The sequence below is a fragment of the Heloderma suspectum genome, chromosome 6, assembly GCF_057233095.1.
Source record: "Heloderma suspectum isolate Gila_16-S chromosome 6, 16-S_ref, whole genome shotgun sequence".
Taxonomy (NCBI): Eukaryota; Metazoa; Chordata; class Lepidosauria; order Squamata; family Helodermatidae; genus Heloderma; species Heloderma suspectum.
In genome coordinates, this window is record NC_139463.1 from 40,309,762 (window position 1) to 40,331,910 (window position 22,149).

Here is a 22,149-nt window from a genome sequence, read left to right on the forward strand (position 1 = left end):
AGGATGGGACAGAGAGCTCCACGGAGTCGCTGCGGAGCAGAGCCGGCCGGGCAGGATTTCGGGGGGGAGGACCAGATCGCCTCCACCCCCGTCGAGGATTCCGGGGGGAGGGACGGAGCGCCTCCCCTCCCACCGCGAATCAATCCGTGAAAAGGTAAGTGACTTTCGTACATCCCTAGCGATTGTAAAGCTACTTGACTTGAAATCTCTTTAGCCAGGGATGGACAGATTGTGTAAAATCCATTCCATCTGTGTTTCCTGGATTGTCAGGTGCCTTTTGTTCCATCGTCCACCCATCGACGGAATCGGATTTTTTTTGTTCCAAATTTGTGCAAATTTGCTTTTATGCAAATGTGCAATTGCGTGCATGTGAAAATGTGCAAATCCGCCTAAAATGCCCATTTTCACACTTTATCATATGAGGGAAATGCACATGTTTGGCTTTTTGTTTACTTTTTAATGCATAGTTTTCTATGACAAAATTTGTGCAAAATTTGGAAAAATTAGAAAATCGGTCCACAAGTCTGCAGAATCCATCCAACAGGGGGGAAACTGGGCCACTGCAGAATCCATGAGTCAGATGCATGAAAATCTGAACTCATTTGGTTCCACTGAGGATTTCTCCAACATCTCTATCTTTAGCCACTACATTGCACCAGCTCTCTGGCACTCTGGCTGAATTGTGTCTTTGTTCCTTAGCTTGTTACCTTGATAGCTATGCTAAATGGCTGCAGTATTTTCTCTTTAATTTTTTTTATTCCAACATCTCTCCCCTCTCCCTCACCCACTTTTTAAAAATATAGTTCAGCTTCCAGTCTGGGAGATAGAAACGCTTAAGAGATGTTGCTGGGGGAAGTGGCCAGGGACCTCCTGACCCGGCCACTGACCTGGAAGGAAGTGTTTGCTGTCGTCTTCCGCTTGACCATTTTGGGGGCTGCTACCCACTTCAGCATAAAGTGGGTATCAGATGCCTTGGACCCTACCCGGAAGCAAAGGATACAGTTAAAGAAAAAGGTATATAGGGATCATACCAACAAAGTGGTGTGTGTGTGTGTGTGTGTGTGTAATCAGCAGCCTTTTCTAGCCACCTACTGGATTATAATGATGGACTCCCAAGAAGGCCATTCATGTCAGGGCTGGACTAAGACATGCTGAGGCCCTAAGCCATGTTAACATTCAGAGGCCCCATACCAAAAAAAATAAAGAGAAAAAAGTGTGTTGCATTATAATAGAAAGGGTAACGAAAAAAAAGGTAAACCATTATACAAGATGCAATGAAAAACAAATAAATCAAACCTACTTGGCGCATGGAATACATACAGTACAGTAGAGGCTGGTGGTCTGATTTCGGTGGGGCTATGAATCCTAGGTTTCAGTTGAAACCAGCCAGAACTCTAAAGGAACTGTCCAAGGTGCTGAACCCATTTGGGGAGTAGGGTTCTGTGCTTTGGATGGCTCCTTTAGAGTTCTGGCTGGTTCTGACTGAAACCCAGCATTGATTCACAGCCCCACCAAAATCAGAGCCACCAGCCACCATTGATACAGCATATTTATTTTTCTCTAGAAGTTTTTGAACAATCGCATTGATTTCTCAAATGGCCTGTTCCAGTGTTGACACTATGAGGGACCTTTCTGTGCCCAAGATGAAATTTCACCCTCAAGCCAGACGCTTTCAAAAATTCTCTTCAGCGTTAGGCTTTAAAAATTTTGTTGAACATTTCTAGGAGGGGGTCTTGTCACTGCCAAGAAGGCAGAGAAGCAGTGGAATATGGAATAAAATCTAACCTTGGAAGGCACAGACAAGACCGGAATCTGGTGATTGCCTAGGAAAACCCAGGCTTGGGAACCCATTCCATCCCCCCTTTTTATCTTATTTGGGGGGTTGCCCCCACAGTGTGCACACATGATTTTTTTTTTTGTACTTCTGCAAACCTCAGGGTTCCCCCCAAAATGCTCCCACTTGGTTCTCAGTGGCCTTGTTCAGGTTCCATTTCTGTCAGCATTTCACACCTGAGTTCACTATTAGAGAGAGGGATGGTTATGACCTCTCCTTAAAGCAGGTATGTGGGACATGTGGCCCTCCAGAAGTGGCTGGACTGCAATCCAGTCATTCCTCCCAATTGGCTATGCTGCATAGGGCTGATGGGAGTTGCAGTCCAACAACATCTGGAGGGCCACACACTCCCCATTCTTTCCCTAAAGGATGATCACTATATCAGTATAGATCCAGCCTATACTGATCTGAGGATATTAGGCAGCTGTTCCAGAGTCCCAGATGCAAGCCAGCATATACAGCTAGTCAGTCATGGTGAACCATGTCCTCTGCTGAAGTTCAAGTTTGAACCATGGGCAGGACTGGAACGCTGATCCCCTTTTTCTGTTGGCAGGTGGAACGCTTGATGAAGCAGATTGGAGTGGAAGGGGTGAAGTTGACAGAGCACGAGATGAACATTGCTGCTCACTTGGTGGTTCCAAGGCACATCAAGGTTAGATGAGAAGGCTACTAGTCCTCTTGACAAATCGTGGAGCAGGAGTGGGCAACCTACGGCCCCTCCACTTCTTTTCAAATGCCCCCTGCAAGCAGTTTAGACATCTGACAAAAGTTATCAGCCGGTTGGGGGGGGAGGGGAGGGGAGAGAGAGGAGGTGGAGAGAGAGGAAAGGGGGATGTCGGAAAGAGAGATGAAAGGGGTAGTCCTCAGACCATGCTCTGCACCTTGGATAGCTCCTTCAGAGTTCTGATGGGTTTTGACTGAAACCTGGAGCAGGTTTACCTTCCCACTGACATTGGAGCCACCAGTCTCTACTGGTAGTCCTGCCCACTTTTCACCCCACTCACCGCTGACTTCAGCCCCACCTACCATCAGTATTCCTCCCCCCACAGGTTATCCCTAAGGGAATGTGGCCTTTGACAGAAAAAGAGTTTCTAGTTAGGATAAAGCCACGCGCAATCTCATCTGATGAAAACAGACAGCAGAAATAAGACTGCAAAACGTACATTTTGGAATGAGATCACATGGGGTCACATCAGAATCAGACATTCGAATTTGGAAATGTGTTATTTTGTAGCACATCAATGTACATAGTGCTTTGCAGAGTAATGTAAGTACAAAAATAATAACTGAAAAAAGTACAGATCCCTAACTCCAAGGAGACTGCAGCCTAAACCAATAAGTGCAAATTCTGGAATTTGAAATATGCATGTTTTGAATCCAGCTCCTTTTGCCAGGTAGCTCAGAGCTCCTTTGCCAACCCTGAAGTCCTCAAAGCTTGTCCCATCCACAGGTCACTTGGAAGGACATTGCAGGCCTGGATGAGATGGTTAGCGAACTCCAGGACACGGTCATCCTGCCATTCCAGCAGAGGCATTTGTTTCAGCACTCCAGGCTCTGCCAGCCCCCAAGAGGTATATGTCGGAACAAGGGTGCCATTCCACTCACAAATCACCGTCTCTGTTTTTTTCATACTTTAGGAAAGCACTACTCTTTGTTTTAAAACTGCTTGAGTCTAGATCCCAAAGGAGTAATTATGGTCAGCGGGCCAGTTCCTTACCTAATGACCACTTGGAAAATTGCTGAATATTTGAGAATGATATTCCTCCCAGTTGGACAGAAGCAGCACGAACAATTCAGAAAGTGAAAAAGGAAGAAAGAATACATGTCCTCTTATTTCCACTTAGACTAATGACCAGTTCTATGGGGCGGAGGGAATTTACAAAATCTAAAGTGCTCCCTTAAAATATTAGATGAGAAGTTGAAATTTATTCTGTAGTTTGAAAGACAAACTCTTACTTTAGTTTGCAGCATTTCCTTGATAATATTGGAAATAGCTATATTTCTCCAAGCGTCATTATACTAGAATTAAGGTAAACCTGCCACTCAACAAGTCTAAGAAATCCCCCAAAATTAAAGCTGATATAAGTGTATCACACAAATAATCAGTTTTAGAGATGAGGAGGTCAGGAAAAAACTGGGAAAATTCAGGGGGGAATGGTTCATCCCCCCCAGGACCCCCCCCCATTTTTGGAAAAATGGGAAATGTTGGGGAACACTAAAAAATAAATCCATATGAAATAGCGAAATAGCTGTTTAAGTCAAGGTTTTATTCACTGAAAATGTGTAGTATGAAGATTTTCCTTCAAGACAATCTACAGTAGCCTTCCCCAACCTCTTGCCCTTCAGATCTTTCAGCCTACAACTCCCATAAGCCCCAGCCAGCATGGCCAATGCTTAGGGATTATGGGAGCTGTAGTCCAAAATATCTGGAGGGAATCAGGTTGCAGTGGAGGTTGGTGGCTCCGATGTCAGTGGGGTAGTTAATCCGCTCCAGGTTTCAGTCAGAGCTCTAAAGGAGCTACCCAAGGTTCTCTGTGCCTTGGATAGCTCCTTTAGAGTTCTGACTGAAACCCGGACTGGATTCCATGCCCCACTGACATCAGAGACATCAGCTCAATAGAAGTATTCTGCCTCTGTAGTCCTTTTGACCTGGCCCTTCTTTTGTGGCTGAAATTTCTCCCCTCTCCCCTCAAAGGATTGCGTGACATCACAGACAATGGACACAAAGGACACAGACATGGTCCTACTACAAAACTAAGGCTGCAGTCCTACATATATTCTCATGGGAGTAAATCCCATTGAATCCATGACACTTATTTTCGAGTAGAAGCGCATTGGGTTGAACTGTAAGACATTTATATTTCGAGGCTACAGTCCTATATGTGGGGTACCCAGGAGTAAACACCACTAAACAGTGGGCCTTACTTCTAAGTAGACATTCATAGGATTGCTCCATACATTTCATAAATATGTCAATTACTACAATTCTATATGCTAAGTTATAAATGATGTATTTTATGTCATTGAAGCAGTAAGCATTGAAGCAGCCTGTATTTCAATTTTCTTCAAAGTGTCAGCAGTCCCCCCCCGCCCCGATGTCAAAATTTCCAAAGATTTTAATGTCTCTTCTTGTCCCATCAGAGTCACATTTCTAACGGTCAAAATGTTACCAAAACACCTCCCAAAGAATATGCCAAATTCTGGGCATTTGGAGCCAAATGATAGACTTGTAGCAACAACAATAAAAAGCTCAGAATGACCACAACACAATTCTCCTGTTTTTGCTGCCTGCCTGGGATGGCAAAAACAGGGGGGTTGGGAAGTTGCAGTACATGGGAGGTGGGTTGCATTTTCCTTGGTTGGTCACAAGTTGTGCAGGTTCACAGTAAAATCATGGTCACTTTCCTAAAATGGTCACTGTACTCCTTGTGAGATTGAAACAAGAAAACAGACTGTCAGGGTTCCCCTTATGATCTGGACCCCCTGAGCAACTCCTTAAGGATCTCTTGCCTCCTTAAGAGTCTCACCTTCCTTCTTCTACGTTCCCCTTCCCAATAACATAGGGTTTAGGCTGTAGAGTGGGATGATTGACACTCCAGACACACGGTTTAACTACAACAATTACTGGTAAATTAAAGCAAGCAAATCACAACTAAAGGTATTTACGCAATAGAGCTGAGTGATACAGAAAGCATTAAGATAAAATAAAAGTTGCAAAAATGCAAGTACCTCTAGCTTAGCAGCACTTAGACTTCGTTAGGCTGCTTCTTCTTGCTCCCTCTTCGTGCTCTGCCCTTCCTGGCTCTGCTCTTACTGCTCTGGTCTTTCTTTCTCTTTTTGTACCCTCCTCCCTCAAAAACAAAAGTACTATTTCAAACATGAAGAAACTTAACTGGGGAAATGATACCACTCCTCTCAGGGATACCCCCTCCCAACAAATAAAACCAGGCCTCTAAGACTGACCTTTTTTCCTTTTGCCCTTTGCCTCTGTAGGCCTCAGGCGGAGACATTGTACTCAGGGCCTACATCAAGGGTAGGGCACCTGCCAAGGGCCAACGGGCAAGAGCCTCCTGGATTTGCTCCTCCTCTTCACCGATACAACTTGGTTCTTCACCTGCCTCTTACTCTGGTCCAAACAATGGTAGTGGTGGTGAAGAGCAGCAGCAGATGCTACTGCCTACTTGCTCACTGGCTCTCTGACTGCCAAGCAAGCAAGTGGTGGCAATGATGAGAAAGAGAATGAGGAGAATAGCAACTGGTGACAATGGTGGTGAGAAGACAGACTTGCTGAAGGAGGGGGCCCATTGCGGGTGTGTTGCCCAAAGGCCCTCAAAAACCTGGAGCTGGCACTTCCTGGGGGGAGAAGTGTATGTGAACCTGAGCTTACGAGTTTCCTTTGTCACCAGGTGTCTTGCTTTATGGTCCTCCGGGTTGTGGCAAAACCCTTCTTGCTAAAGCAACAGCCCAGGCCTCGGGATGCAGATTCATAAACCTGCAAGCATCTACCCTGACGGACAAATGGTACGGAGAATCCCAAAAGCTCACGGCTGCAGTGTTCTCATTGGCAACCAAGATCCAACCCTGCATCATTTTCATAGATGAAATAGGTAATTTCTCTCAGATGCTGTCATTCACTCACCCAGTTTTGCCTGTGTCCTGTACCTGATTAATTCTGAGTTGAGATATCAGCAAACTAAGTGACCCTGCTTCCCAGACTTAGAGAGATTAGAGTACCTCTATCAAAATCAGTTGCCCTTAAGCTAAGGTATTGACTTAAAATAAGGGAGTGAGTTCTATTCTTTTACTTCAGCCCTTTTATTATTTACAAAAATAGAATAACATATCTTATAAAAAGTAGTGTAAATATTAAAGGAAAAAAATGAATCATGCAGTAAAACCCCATATTCTTCCTCTCTAATTTTAAGTCTCACTGGCTTCCAAACTTATGGACTGGCAGTTTGTCTAAAACAAGCAGGTTTTAGAATGGTTCCCTTCTCCTTCTCCGAATCTCCTTTTCTTTGCATATGTCTCAGCGGTTATTGTGCCCGCAGGGTCTCCTAGCAACTAGCATTAGTTCCCCATCCTGGGAGCAAAGCTTATATTATGACTGCACTTCTCCAAACTTCTCAAGCACCAATTAAGGAAAATACAGCCTGTATGTCTCCAACTGTGCAAGCAGGCGTGCTTGGGAAAGGAGAGACAGTAGAAAGGGCAAGTGGAAAAACCCAATTCATGGTTCATCATGGCATCTATCTCACTTCCATGTAGGCCAGCTTCCACAGTTAGGAACATGATTATCAGTCACACTGAAGGAAACTGGCATAGTCAATGCAGCTGTCTACTCTGAATGGTAGTCTTCCCCCTTCCTCTCAAGTTCTTCCTTGATATTTTCCCTCTTTCAGTTTGCCACCCAATTCCACTTTCCCCTCCTTTCTTGCACACATGAATAAGACAACCTACCACATGGGGTCAGACCAAAGAGCTATCTAGTCCAGTGTTCTGTTTCTTTCAATGACCGCCAGCAGATGCCTCTATGCCCTAACATTGTGTGAAGTGCATCTAATCTACAAAAGCTTATGCCATAATACAGGTGTCAGTCTTTAAGATGGCACGAGGATCTTGGTTGTCTTTGTTGAAACAGACTAAGGGCACAAACCTATCAATTGCACCCTCGATGATCAGAAGTCCCTGAACTCGAAGGCTTCCAATCATCCATTTCAGGGCAGGTAGAGCAGCGGAGACAATTCACCACCCCATCCTCCCACCCTGCATTTTTCACTAGACAGGCTTTTTAGCCTGCCTAGCGAGGGTGATTCGGAGGGGGAGGGAAGGAGGCTGGAAGAGGCTCAGCTTAGCTCATATCCTGGCCACTCTGATCTCCTCCCCTCCCTGCCCATCTAAATGCCCCCTTTTCTCTCTCTCTCTCTGAAATTGCTTTTCCAGCCTTGGAGGGCAGCCGGTGTGGTTCTTTCTGTGCCAGCTGTGAGGGGCCGAGGGAGGGGAGTCAGATCTCTTGACTCCCTCTTCCAAGGTCGGAGTGCTATCTCTGACCTTGGAGGGAGGAATCCCCAATATCCTTTGGACCCTCAGACAATATCTAGGAGCCATAGGATTGCTCCCTAATCCTATACCCACATTCCTGGGAGTAAGCCCTACTGAACTCAGTGGGACTTACTTTTGAGTGGGCATGTATGTAGAAGATTGTGCTGGAACATGGCCAACTCTCTGGACATGTGAAGGTGATGGCCATCCTTTGTAAGTGTGCAGCATCCGATTTTCAGACATTTACTGCCTCTGGATATGAACATTCTATTCACCTAGCACACCTATCAGCTAGATAGTTGTTGATAAGACTTCTGATGAATTTGCCAAGTCCTTTCTTCAAAGTCATCTACACTGCGGTGGGCAACCTATGGCTATCAGCCTAGTTTCAAAAGCCCTCTACATGCAATCAGTTCAGTCCTCTGGCAAGAGCAATTTGTCCCTTCCCTGGAAGGGAAAGTGAGAGAGAGGAAAGGGGATGGCAGAAAGAGAAAGGGGGTGACCCACCCACTTCTGGCTCTGGCCCTGCCTGCCACCGATGTGTGACTCCTGACAGATTACCCATGCAGGAATGTGGCCCTAGGCAGGAAAAAGTTGCCCACCCCTGATTTAAGCAAATGGCTATCACCACATTTTGCTTTAATGAATTCCATAGTTGCTTATGTGTCAAGTTCACTGCCATGAGATGGGAGTACTAAGATATTGGGATCGAACTGGATAACGGCAGCCAGCTTTGTTTAAATTTGAGTCTGCCCTATTCACATATAAAGTGGAGGAGGGAATAGAGGGGTTGAGGGTCGGCTTTTTAAGAGCAAAGCAGGACCACGTGTGAGGGGAATGGAACCCTCCCCATGCCCACTGCTTACCTTGCTTTAGCCTCTCCCACACCACCACTCTTCTCCCAGCCAGCCTCATTTCTGGTGTTGGAATTCAGCAGAGGAGAATAGCAACTGGATGGACAGACTGCAGAGAAGGCAGCCGCAGGAAGCAGTTTAGCAACGTCCACCCATGCAGCCTGTTTACTAAAAAAAAATTGGAGCTCCCCCGCCACCATCTCTCTGCATTATACATGATTAAGGTAGATCTTCCATTAAACAAATGGTCTGCTTCCATTACATCCTGTTTGGCCAATAATAGTAATAATAATAATTATTATTATTATTATTATAGCAGCATTTATTATTATATCAGCTGAGTTATAGTCTCATGTTAAATATGGTAATAGGATATTTTTCAGTCCTTTTATTGCATCTTACAGCTTTGCTCCTCAAAATATCCTAGGCCTCTTTCTCATCTCATTGGGAGATTGTATCCGCTCTTGCTTGCAAACTCTTCAGAAGCATCTCACTGGGCACTGTTAGAAAGAAAATGCCAGACCAGAAAGGCTTGGTCTGATCAAGCAATACCATACATACATATTATGTAGTAAAGTCACCAAAAGATCACTTTTATCTGTAGTTTTCCCCACACAAATATTCTAAATATTTATTGTAAACCTGTACTTAACTCCAAGGTTTGATGCTGCTTGGAAAACATAATAATATGGTGAACATCAGATTTCATGTTGTACTGTAGGCAAACCAATAAATATCTGCAAGTATCCTGTGCATACAGATGGGTAAATGGATGGTATGAGGAAGGAAGACATCAATCTAAGGACAAGTTCAAAGCTGAAACTAAAAAAAAATAAAACTCAAACCCACTGGCCCACTACCATTCAGAGTAGACAGCTGCATTGACTATGCCAGTTTCCTTCAATATGACTGATAATCATGTTCCTAACTGTGGAAGCTGGCCTACATAGAAGTGAGATAGAAGCCATGATGAACCATGAATTGGGTTTTTCCACTTGCCCGTTCTCCTGTCTCTCCTTTCCCAAGCACACCTGCTTGCACAGTTGGAGACATGCAGGCTGTGTTTTCCTTAATTGGTGCTTGAGAAGTTTGAAGAAGTGCAGTCATTTCCTCCCCATCCCCCATTTCCTCAATCAGAATGGGAAGTTTTGCAAGAAGCCATGAGGTCCTGGGTGTCAAGGGCTCCTTGGCGGCCTCTTTCAGTCTAATCCAGTAGCCAAGTCCAGACACAGACAAAGGGATTATTTTCAAAGCTTTATTCCTCTTTTACAACTTAACAACTCTAGCTATGAGCAGCAGAGTACCTATGCCCTAAGTTGGAACAGTTGGTCCCCGTTTGAAGGAGAATCACTGGCAGACCCTGAACTTATGGGCTAGGGAGGGTCCCTCCCCTTTTCCCTTGGATCCTCTGGGCGCAAACGTTGTTTGTGCGCCAACCGGGCACTACGCCTCCTTTCCGCGCCCTCCATTTGGCGCTGCTCCCTGCATCGACGTCACGCATCCAGCAAGTCTTCCCGCGCTCTCTCACTCCCGGGACTGCTATCTATGCCAGGAATGCCGGTGGGAGGAATCTCTGCCAGCTGTTGGCCCTGGGAAGGATGAGCACGCCCCTCTCCCAGGAGTGGCTGCTCTTCCTCAGAATCAGAACTACTCTGGGATTCTATGGGCTCAGTGTCCACCCTGACACTGGGATCTTACTGAAAAACTAGCAAACTATCTGCCAAATGCTTGGAATGATTATGGAATTGTGGCAATCAAGATGGGCTGTCGCATGCTGCTTGTTGTTCACCTCTCTATACCCTTACCAATTCTTGACCACTCAGTTGCACACCTCTTAAGCTTGCCGCTTTCCTTAGGCTGAAGTATGTTGGCTGCTAAAAATGCAAATAGGTCTGTGAAGAAGGTGGGGATTGGTGCAATGGCCGCTGATGTCATAAAGGCACTACTGGGTCCCCAAAGCAGGGCAACACAGTGCTATTCTTCTGTCCAGTTCCAGAGAGGATCCTGTCCCAGATTTCCCAGGTGGCAGTTTCTCTACAAATTAATGATATCACGTCATGTTCACCAGTGGCACCTCCACCACCCATGCCAGCTATGCAGGTCAGGAGAAGGAGGTGGAAACATTTGCAGGCATGTAGGACCTCACTACAGAAGACACTAACAATTTTGGAAGAATCAGAGTCCTATTGCATTTCATCATTTATTTTAAAAAGATCAGAAGAAAACAACATGTTCCCAAGATATTAGTTACGGAGCTGGGGATCAAGACAGACAGGAGCCAATGGAGAAGGGCAGCAGAAGCATAGGCCCTTTTGCAGAACTAGTGTTTTTCTCTCTCCTGGCAGATGCCTTCCTGAGGAATCGCTCTGAAGCTGACCACGAAGCTACTGCTATGATGAAAGCGGAGTTCATGAGCCTTTGGGATGGGCTGGAGACTGGGCCCACTTGCCAGGTACCACTTAGCAGGAATCACAGCCACAGTTAATGCAAAGCTAGCCAGAGCTGGGCATACATTGATTTGAAAAGATGTACCTTTCCAGGGCCGGTGTGGAAGGTAGGCATGGCTGGGCACCTACTGAGAGCCCACACCCCAGCAGGGACCCACTGACAAGAGCCCCTTGGACTTGTTCCTCCTCTTCACCATTGCACCCTGCTCATTCCCCTGCCTCTCGCTCTGGCCAAGATAATGGTGGTGATGAAGAGGAGGAGCAGGAGACGCCACTGCCTGCTTGCTCACTGGCTCTCCACCTGTCAAGCAAGCAAGCGGAAGCCAATGATGAGGAAAAGGATCCGCAGCAATAGCAGTGGGGGACAATGACAGTGAGAAGGGAGGGGAGACCATTGACAGTATCTTTCCCAAGAGCACTCAAAAACCTGAAGGTGGCATGATACCTTCCCTTCCTAACCCAACAGCCCCCCCCACACACACACATATTAATAGAGCAATCGTGTGTGTGTGTGTAGCTCCAAGAACAGAGGCTCCAAAAATTCCAACGCTCTGCCTGATAGGCTAGAAGGGAAGGAGTAGCAGTATTTGTCATCCTTTCTCTTCCTGTTCCTAGGTTTTCTTTATTTGTTATTATTTCCCTCCCATTGGAATCAGTGGGAGGGATACTATGTACAGCAACTCCAGGGCTAGTGTACATTCCCACCCCATGTGGGGTGTGTACGATTTTCTCTACTGACATCGGAGCCCCAACATTACAGAGGGCTGTGCAGGTTCCCGTGGGGGCTGGGTGGGAGGGGACATCCAAGGTTGGCACTCTCCCCCCAAAGGCGGACCTCTCCTCGCTTTTGGAGGGGGAGATCCTAACTATTCCATGGCTCCTAAACAGCCAAAGAGTTTGATCTTATACATGTATATTCAAAAGTAAGACCCACTGCATTCAATGGGGCTCACTCCCAAGAAAGTATGTATAGGATTGTAACCTAAGTGACCCATTTTAATTGGGCAAAAAAAAGTTAAGATTTTTTTTTAATTCAAGTACTTATACAAAGTGCAGATGACGGATACCATCTTAGAGAGGCATTCTCACAGAGGAGGGAATCCCTCATCTTTTAAATTATTAAAAAATGAAGATAACATCCATATGTTGCCTTTTACTCATTTAAAATAATACTTTACACATTTATCTTGCATCCAATTTAAATAATCAAATCAATTTAAACAAATCACCAAAACCTCCAAATTAATTTTAGAAAATCTAAAGAACTGAAAACTATTAATCCATAAACTAAGGAACTAATATAATAAGAGGTATATTTTGATGGGAATGTATATTTAATTAAAGAATCACATTTACATCGTATCTTATAGATTTATCTGTTCTTATAGAATGTGTCTTCTAAAATGATACCTGCTACACACCTGAATCATCCAAAAATAGCCGCCTCTCTTTTGGTAGAAAGGCAGGATATAAATCAAATAAATAACCTGTTTTCTTTTAAAATATTCTTTAAGAGGCATAATAAAAAATCTTTTAAAATTCAAATGCAGACACTAAAGATTTACCTGGTCAGCTAAAAATTAAGATTAATCAGCTATCATGGTTCACTTTTGCTGCATTTCAGGTAATGGTGCTAGGAGCAACCAATAGGCCCCAAGATGTGGATCCAGCCATCTTGAGGAGGATGCCTACTACCTTCCAGATCGGTCTACCTGTAAGCCAACCTTACCTTTCTTTCCACAAATCCTGCTGACACACCTGCTCCATGTTCAGCTCCACTATTGCACACAATGGTCTCCAGTCCAAAATGTCTGTTTCCTTAGCAGATCTGTAGACAGACATTTTATGGCAAGGGGACCTGAGAGACCAAGGAAATAATTGCAGAACAACCAGAATGTACATACAGTCAGGGCCAGAAATATTGGAACAAAGATAACTGTTTGGCAGTTGGCCTCTGCACACCACCACATTGAAGTTGAAAGGAAACACACCCAGATGGGAGCGAAGTCAGGACTTTCAGCTGTAATTCAAGGGGTTTGACAAAAGTGGGGCACTAACCATTCAGGAAGTACAGCCAGTGGCATGCATACACCCCCATCATTGGTGGCTCATAAGTAATGGAACAAACCAACATCATTTCAAACTTAGGGATCGCCTTTAATACCTGGATGAAAATCCTTTGCAGTCAATGACTGCCTGAAGTCTGGAACCCATGGACATGACCAAATGCTGAGTTTCCTCCCTCGAGATGCTTTGCTAGGCCTTTACTGCAGCTGCCTTCAGCTGCTGCTTGTTTGTGGGTCTTTCTGCCTTCAGTCTTGTCTTCAGTAAGTGAGAAGCATGCTCTACTGGGTTGAGATCAGGTGACTGACTTGGTCATTGAAGAACATCCCATTTCTTTGCCTTGAGAAACTCTGGGTAGCTTTTGCTGTATGTTTTGGGTCATTATCCATCTGCAATATGAAGTGGCGTCCTATCAGTTTGGCAGCATTGGGTTGAATCTGAGCAGAAAGTATAGCCCTGTACACTTCAGAATTCATCCTGCTGCTTTGATCAGCATTCAGGTCATCAATAAACACCGGTGACCCGGTTCCATTGGCAGCCATACGTGCCCATGCCATAACGCTGCCTCCACCATGTTTGACAGATGATGTGGTATGCTTTGGATCATGAGCTGTTCCTTTCCTTCTCCATACTTTTCTCTTCCCATCATTCTGGTACAAGTTAATCTTGGTTTCATCAGTCCAAAGAATCTTATTCCAGAAATGGGCAGGCTTTTTAAGGTGTTTGCTGGCAAAGGCTAATCTGGCCTGTCTGTTCTTGAGCATAACCAGTGGTTTGCACCTTGTTGTGAAGCCTCTGTATTTACATTCATAAAGCCTCTTGACCGTAGATGTTGACAACAACATGCCTGCCTCCTCAAGAGTGTTCTTGACCTGGCTAGATATTGTGAAAGGGTTCCTCTTCACCATGAGCAGAATTCTACGGTCATCCATTTTAGTTGTCTTCCATGGTCTTCCAGGCCTTTTGCTGTTGCTGAGCTTGCCAGTTAATTCCTTCTTTTTCAGGATGTTCCAAACTGTTGTATTGGTCACTCCCAATGTTTTTGCTCTCTCTCTGATGGGTTTATTTTGTTTCCTCAGCCTAATGATGGCCTCCTTCACTCGCATGGACACCTCTTTGGACCTCATGTTGGGGGTTCCAGTGAACAGCTACCAAATGCAAATGTAACACTCAGAACCACATCCAGGCCTTTTATCTGCTTGATTGGTCATGGGGTACCCAGGAAACAGGCCACACCTGGCCATGCAGCTGCTTGTCAGCCATTTGTTCCATTACTTATGAGCCCCCAACGATGGGGATGTGTGTATGCCACTGGCTATACTTCCTGAATGGTTAGTGCCCCACTTTTGTCAAACCCCTTGAATTACAGCTGAAAGTCCAGACTTCACTCCCATCTGGGTGTGTTTCCTTTCAACTTCAATGTGGTGGTGTACAGAGGTCAACTGCCAAAACAGTTATCCTTGTTCCAATATTTCTGGCCCTGACTGCATATTAAGTTCATAAGAAGAGCTGTGCTGGATCACACCAAGGCCTATCGAGTCTAGCATTCTCTTCACACAGTGGCCAACCAGAGGCCCACGGGAGGTCCACCAGCAGGACATGCACACAACTATAGCTGGACTAGGTGGACCTTTAGTGTCTAATCCAGTGAGGTCATTCTCATGGTTGTAGAACAGCTGCAGATATCAAGCAATAACTGCAGCAAATACAAAAATAACATATAAATAATGAATTCCATTTGAACTTGTCCTTTATGATCTTCAGGAAAGTCCTGCTGGAGGAACAGTCAGGTCTCTTGGGGGAATATTGTGGAGCCTTTTCAGTTGTGACCCAAGTTCTATGGAATTCCCATCCCTGGGAACCTCTTGCCCCACCAGCTTGCAGGCTTTTAGAAACAGTGCAAAATCTTCTTTATTAGACAGGTCTTCAGGGATGGGTAATTTAAAATGCTACGTATTTCAACCTGTGTATATTATTGTGTTATTTATATGTCTTTTATGTTGTATCAAATTGAATAAACTGTGAACAGCCTTGGAAGCTACTACATTTAGCATTTTCCTTGACATATTCTGAACTAATTGTTCAAGCCTCAGTAAAATAATCTATTGGATGAAATTCTGTGGCTTTTGAAAAGTGAATGGATGATCGCTCTTACTTTTAGATTTATTGATACGTTTATAGACCACCTCCCACCCCGCCCAATGGAACTCAAGATGGTCTGCATATGGTTTCTTGGCAGTCTCCCATCCAGCGACTGACAAGACCCAGACCATCTTAGCTGCAGTAAGGTTGCCGTGGCATGTACTCTCAGTTCTCTCAACCTCCAATTCTAACTATACCTTTCATTGTTCTTTCTTCTGGTAGACACAAAGGCAACGGCAGGATATTCTGAAGCTCATCCTTGCTGAAGAAAATGTGAGTCTCCCTCTTTCTCCCACTGGACCTTCCTTCCATGTTTTTTCAGTTGCAGTCTAATTAGGGGAAAGGCCACAGCTCAGTGGCAGAGTATTTGCTTTGCATACAGAAGGTCCCAGCTTCAGTCCTTGGCATCTCCAGGTGGGGCTGGGAAAAACCCCTGCCTGAAACCCTGCAGAGCTGCTGTCAGTCAAAGCAGTGTAAAATTAACTCACTCTATATCAGGGGTAGGCAAGTTGTGGCTCTACAGATGTTTTGGCCTACAACTCCCATGATCCCTCACCATTGGCTATGTTGGCTAGGGCTGATGTAAGTTGTAGGCTAAAACATTTGGAAGGCCACTATTTGTATTATTCACTACTAGTTTAGACAATATTCAGGTAGATGGACTAATGGACTGACTTGGTGTAATGCATGTTCCTATGGTCCTAGGACATTTGTCAAGTTTGGTTCATTTACATAACACTTTTCCACAATTACTGTGCTCAAAGGGGGTTCACAGCAGATATACAAATGTACAATTATATCTCATAACAATCCAGTTCATTCCAAAAATGAATAATCCAAACAATTTCAATAATTGGTACAAGAATATATAATTCCTAACAATTCATTCTTCTAGAACAAACGACACTATAATCGCAGCATTAAATAGCAAGCAGGCCCAGCAGCTGGGCTGGCATGATTGGGCAAATGCTGGGGCACACAGGCTCCAGAGGATCAACTTGGGCTGAAGCCATGATTTTAAAAGAAACACAAGTTTAATTTCAGGGATTTGGCATTTTCAGTGCCGAGCCAGGCAGCTCTTCTGCCGCTGCCATTTTTCCCTCCCAAAATGCCTCTGTGCTTGCCCCCAATGTAGCACTGCTGTGTAGGGTGGCCATGTGTCCTACTTTACAGCGGACAGTCCTCTATTCAAAGAGCTGTTGAGTCTCCAGTCCACTTTAAAGATCAAGAACCCAAAGAAAAGGGCGCAGGAGCCTTGAATTTGCTGATTTACAGTTAGTACCTAGTAGCAGACACAGCAGACACATAGACCACCTGGTCACAATCTTCCCCACTGTGGTGAGATGTATTGCATTTTTAATTATAGTATTTATTTCTAAATTTGCATCTTTACATATAAACTAGTATATGCAAGTTTTGTGCAGATCTGTGACCCCTTTGGGCCTCTTTTTTGGCAACACAGAAATGGCCACCGCCTCTCAGAGGCATTTGTGGGAAAGAGGGTGGCTGCTGTACATTTTTCAGAATCTGTACGCTTTCAGCATCGGGTCCTTGAAAGAAAAAAAAAAGTTGTGCTGGCCCAGGCGCTGCTTGTTGTGTCTGCTGGTGCTGGAGGGGGCTGGATTGCTGAGCTGGGAGGAGCTGGTACGGAGGTAGGGGCAGGATTGCCTGGACAGGAGTCACCCTGAGGTGGAGTGGAGGGCACCCTACTCAGGCTCTCTCAATACCAGCACTGGGCCTGATAGCAAGTCACAGCTGATTAATCCAAAATAGTGAAAATCACCAGCAAGGGAGATACCCTGTGTTTAAGAGGAACTACATCCAAGTTGGCAGAAAGACATGGGGAACACAGTAGTGGCCAAACTAAATAATACAGTTGACGGGTCGATGTTCTATAAATATATACTGATTTTAAACCAGATTGAAAAGGTCATAGCATCTCCCAAAGAATCCTAGGAATTGTAACTTGGGAGTGCTGATAATTCTGTTAGAAATCCCTAGCTTTCTGCCCCCCGCCCCGGCCCCAGTTCCCACTATTTCATCATGTTGAGTCAGGGGTATGGAATCAATGCAAGGAAATCTGTATTTGCCAATGGTACAATGTTTTATCAGGAGGAGGAAAGGGCAAAAAATCTAAAGTAAACAGGGATATGGAACCACCAAATCTTCATCAGTGGAGTAAGAGCCTTCAGTGAGCTTCTGCAAAGATTCAACTCCTCCTTTGGTGAACTTTTGCAAAGATTCATATACATAACCAGCTGTCAGCATCGGGAAGCTACAGACAGGCAGATCCAGGGCTGTGTGGCCTCCAGCAGATCTACTGAGCAGCCCGGGGAACATGTGTACACGTACATATTTAACCCCGGGGGATGGGGATTTTTGCCTTTGGAACAGATGAGTAATGCTGTGAGCCTGAAGGAGTTGGCTGAGAAAACAACTGGTTACTCAGGCAGTGACCTGCGGGAATTGTGTCGGGACGCTGCCCTGTATCGTGTGCGCGATTATGTCCGAAAGCAACAAATGAAGCAGATTGCCCGGATGCTCCGTGATGGAGACAGCGATGAGGAAAGGTGAGGCTTTGCTCATCTCCTATTCCTTCCCCTTCCAACTTCTCGCGGTCCTATTCCCAGACGTTGCTAGGCTCGAACTACTTGGCACACCCAATGATTTGCAGAAGTATGAAATGATGGGTCACACCCTCAGTTCTCCAGATCAAATCCATAAATCTAAGAAAGGTTGTCCATGCAGTGGGTCACTTTGACAGAGCAGGGCTAAATTACAGGACTCAATCAAAAGGGGATTTAAAACATTTATTTATGAAAACCGGGTTAGGGCTCCTTTTAGTGTTACCTTTAGGAACATGGGCATGGTTGCTAATAGCAGCTTCCTACACCTCTTAGAAATGGTGGAAATCTGAGGTTACGTAGGAAAAGCTCATTCAGTTGCTCCTTCCCAGGCCATTGTTACGTCTCCTGAGATCCGGAGCAACCCAGGGGTGGGGAAGGTGCCACTGAGCTCAGGATCATCAGAAGCTACCTTATACTGCACCAGATCATTAATCTATTTAGCTCTGTCATGTTTATATCAACTGGCAGCAGCTCTGCAGTTTCAGACAGAGTCTTTGGTGGCTGGGGATTGAACCAGGGATCTTTTGCATGCAAAGCATGTGCTCTGTTGAGCTACAGCCCGTCCAATGTGATTGCACAGTGCAGGAGGAGCCATACTATGGCACAGGGGTGCAGAACCTCTGGCCCTCTGAGGGTCCCAATTCAGCCCTCTGGGGTTCCCCAGAAGGCCACACCTCCTTTCCCCAACCACTGATTGTTTGGTGGTTTCCTTGTTTTTGGGCAGTTCTTCCCCACATTCTAAAATGGCTCTGCTAAGGCTTAGTTACTGCCAGTAAGAGCTTTAAGCTAAAATATGCTGGGGTTTTCTGTTTTGCCATCTTTGGCCCTGCCCACCACTGGAATACAGCCCACAAGAGCTTCTCCAAAATGGAATTTAGTGCTCAGGCTGAAATAGGTTACGCACCCCTGCTATAGGACCTCCACCCCCACCAAAGGTAACATAAGGGTTTATCTTCACCAAATGTAAAATTGTTTTAATTACGTTTATTTTAATCTTGGTTTTTATTACCGTTAGCTGCCTTGAGCACTATTTTGTGTGTGAGGGAAGGCAGCATATAAATCAAAATAAATCGGAGCTATGCTGAATCAGACCAAGCATTCTGTGTGTACGTGGCCACAGTGGAAGCCCACAAGTAGGACATGAGAGTAATAGCACTCTCACACTCATGTCTCCCAGCAACTGGTATACATAAGCATACTGCCTCTGATACCAGAGGTAATAATAGCCATCAAGACTAGTGGCTATTGATAACTTTATCCTCCATGAATTTGTCTAATCCCCTTTTAAAGCCATACAAGTTGGTGGCCATCACATCTTGTGTTAGTGAATTCCATAGTTTAACTAAAGGGACAAAAGCTTGATCGTACAACATTGGAAGGAAAAATGCTCACCTCCTATACTGCAATGGCCTGAAGTCCTAACAATGCTATCAACATTTGAATGGGTGGTATATAGACGCCACTCGCAAATGGACAAAAACACAGATATTTGGTCTGCTTTTGTTGAAGCTTATATATAAGCTCCTGTCTTCTGTAGAAAGTTGTACGTAATAGAATATTAGTATTTTTATGCATGTACATTTTTGTTTTTTTCTTTTCATGATTTGTTTTGTTAAAACCACAATAAAAATAAATAAATAAATAAATAAATAGAGCAGGTAGGCAGTTGGCATATTTCAAAGGGCAGCCCATGTTCCCATTTTATGTATTTATTTTGTGTCCAGTGACTTGGAAGAGGATCAGTTGCGGCCACTGACTCAGCTCGACCTGTTGTTTGCTCTGGAAAAGATGAAGGAGTCCAAGGCAGCCTCAACGGCTGTGCCAGCACTAAAGGAACCAGCTTTGGACTGAGTGGATGGCCCATAGTTTGGAGATAATAATCAACTCAGTATATAACGCAGGAAGGTTATATCAACTGCTGCATTTTGGCTAGACTGTGGGGCACAGAGTATGTGTGGTAAGGAAGTCTGCACTCAGAGGCTTTTCAGCAGGCTATAATAGGGGTGCAGAACCTCAGTTCTGCGGGCTGAATTCAGCCCCCTGGGGTTACTCAGAGACCCATGCCCCCTTTCCCCGAATACTGATCGTTTGGTGCTTACCTGTTTTTGGTGCATTTTTTCCCCATTCTAAAGGGTTGAAATGTTTCTAAGGTAAGAGCTTTAAGCTAAAATATGCTGGCATTTTTGGTATTTTGGCCCTACCACAGAAATGCAGCCCCCCGAGAGCTTCTCCAAAACTGTATTTGGCCCTTGGGTTGAAAGAAGTTCAACACCCCCAGGGCTATAGAATAGGGAGGTGCATAGTACAAGGAGCAAAGACAATCACCAGGAAAACTAGCAACACGCTGTTTGGAGGCATTATTGTATGAGTGAGTAGCAAACCATACTTATAAAGTAGTCCTGCTAATTGCAAAAGGGGGCATTAAAACAAATGGCTGGAACTAAGCAAGTATTTATTTTTATTTCAAGCTTACCATTTCTTTGGCCTTTTCACAACCCTGAATCTCCCCGCCCTGCATAGTTCTTATAAAGAAGCCATAGTGCAGCCTTTGCCCAACCTGGTGCTCCCCTGATATGGACTACAGTTCCTATCATCCCCAGCCAGCATGGCCATTGGCGCTAGTACCAGACTGGGGAAGGGAGCCGTAGCAATCTGTAGGGTCGCCTTCCCTGCAGATTTTAACACTATCAGACTATAAATAAAGCATTCAAGAGCTGTAAATACAAAACTGGAAATACTTTGTCCTTTAAAAATAAATAAATCATGGGCTGTTTCCTCCTCATACTGAATCAGGGGGGATTTTGATTACGGAGTATTCCAGCTTTTATACTTGAGCACAAGTCCTGATACCTGAGATGTCTATCAAAACATGTAAGCAGTTGAAGGTAGCATCCTTCATGCTTTCTGGTGCACTTCTCCTGTCGTTGCACTTCAAGCAGAAAAAAGGCTGTTTCAGTGCTGTCTGCTCTGTTGTTGGGTCCATCCCTTGGAAGCACATTTATAACTGAGCATTTTAAGAAGTGTTAGAAAAGAGCTTAGTAACCAGCCAATCATAGAATCATAGAATAGTAGGGCTGGAAGGGGCCTACAAGGCCATCGAGTCCAACCCCCTGCTCAATGCAGGAATCCAAGTCAGAGCATCCCTGACAGATGGGTGTCCAGCTTCATCTTGAATGCCTCCAGTGTGGGAGAGCCCACTACCTCCCTAGGGAATTGGTTCCATTGTCGTATTGCTCTAACAGGAAGTTTTTCCTGATGTTCAGCCAGAATCTGGTTTCCTGTAACTTGAGCCCATTATTCCATGTCCTGCACTCTGGGATAATCGAGAAGAGTGAATCCTGGCCAGAAGACTGGGCAACCAGAGAAAGTCAAGAATGGAAAGGTTAAGGAGAGACTCTGGGAAGATACACATACCTTACCTAGAGGCAGCTTACCATGTGATCACTCAGTAAGCCAGGCATCCGTATTAGTCTAGGCAACTATTTCTTAGAAATGGTCTAGAAAGTGATGAAAAAGGCATTTTTAGTGTGTTTTTGAGAGTCTAGTTTTCAAAACTGATTTGACCATCCTGAATTGGAAAATCATTGTTCTCAAGCTGATTTTTCAACCGGATGCCCCAACATTAACAAAAAAGGCCTTTTGCACTACATTTTGAGGAAATTACTCTATCCCTTGACTACATCTTCCTGCCAAGTGATAAGGAGAATTTTATCACACATGTACAAAGCAGATGCCTGGCAACCATTATGATTATCTGTAACCATTCACTGACTAAGAAAATACGATGGGATGCATAGAGCTAAGCCAACAGAAGGTGACACCAACCCACATGAAGCAAAGAGGGCCGACTTGATTTGTCCAGGAAAGTGACCCATTATGACATCACAGCCAGCAGGAAGGCTCTGCTGCTGCTGGAGTTCTAGAACAAAGCGCACAAAGGCCATGAAAAGAAGTTAAGCATTTGCGGTGGCTACCACCAGGGGAGGTATTGAGGACCCTGCTGAAGGATTTTGGAGTCCAAAACCCAACTCCAAGCTCTCCTTGGCCCAGTCACCAAAAGACATGTACATCAACGCTGGAAGGAAACGCACCCACTAAGCAAGCATCAGCATCCTCGCCTCCTAACCTGAAATACTCCA

At 44.9% G+C, this 22,149-nt stretch overlaps 1 protein-coding gene across 1 annotated transcript; it reads left to right on the forward strand.

Moving 5' to 3' along the window:
* The first annotated feature begins 803 nt into the window (after positions 1 to 803).
* LOC146340676 (outer mitochondrial transmembrane helix translocase-like) lies at positions 804 to 20,728 on the forward strand. The gene is made up of 9 exons (XM_084804037.1): positions 804 to 1,014; positions 2,388 to 2,486; positions 3,285 to 3,405; positions 6,241 to 6,441; positions 11,076 to 11,182; positions 12,802 to 12,891; positions 15,606 to 15,656; positions 17,778 to 17,953; positions 19,735 to 20,728. Exons 1-9 carry the CDS (start codon positions 841 to 843, stop codon positions 19,859 to 19,861), a joined length of 1,146 nt encoding a protein of 381 aa, XP_084660163.1. The 5' UTR covers positions 804 to 840; the 3' UTR covers positions 19,862 to 20,728.
* The last annotated feature ends 1,421 nt before the right edge of the window (positions 20,729 to 22,149 follow it).

Coding starts and splice junctions, on each gene's coding strand:
- LOC146340676 (XM_084804037.1), top strand. CDS start 841: ATGTTGCTGGGGGAAGTGGCCAGGGACCTCCTGACCCGGCCACTGACC. Junction 6,442..11,075: donor CATTTTCATAGATGAAATAG/GTAATTTCTCTC, acceptor CTCTCCTGGCAG/ATGCCTTCCTGAGGAATCGC. Junction 12,892..15,605: donor CCTTCCAGATCGGTCTACCT/GTAAGCCAACCT, acceptor TTCTTCTGGTAG/ACACAAAGGCAACGGCAGGA.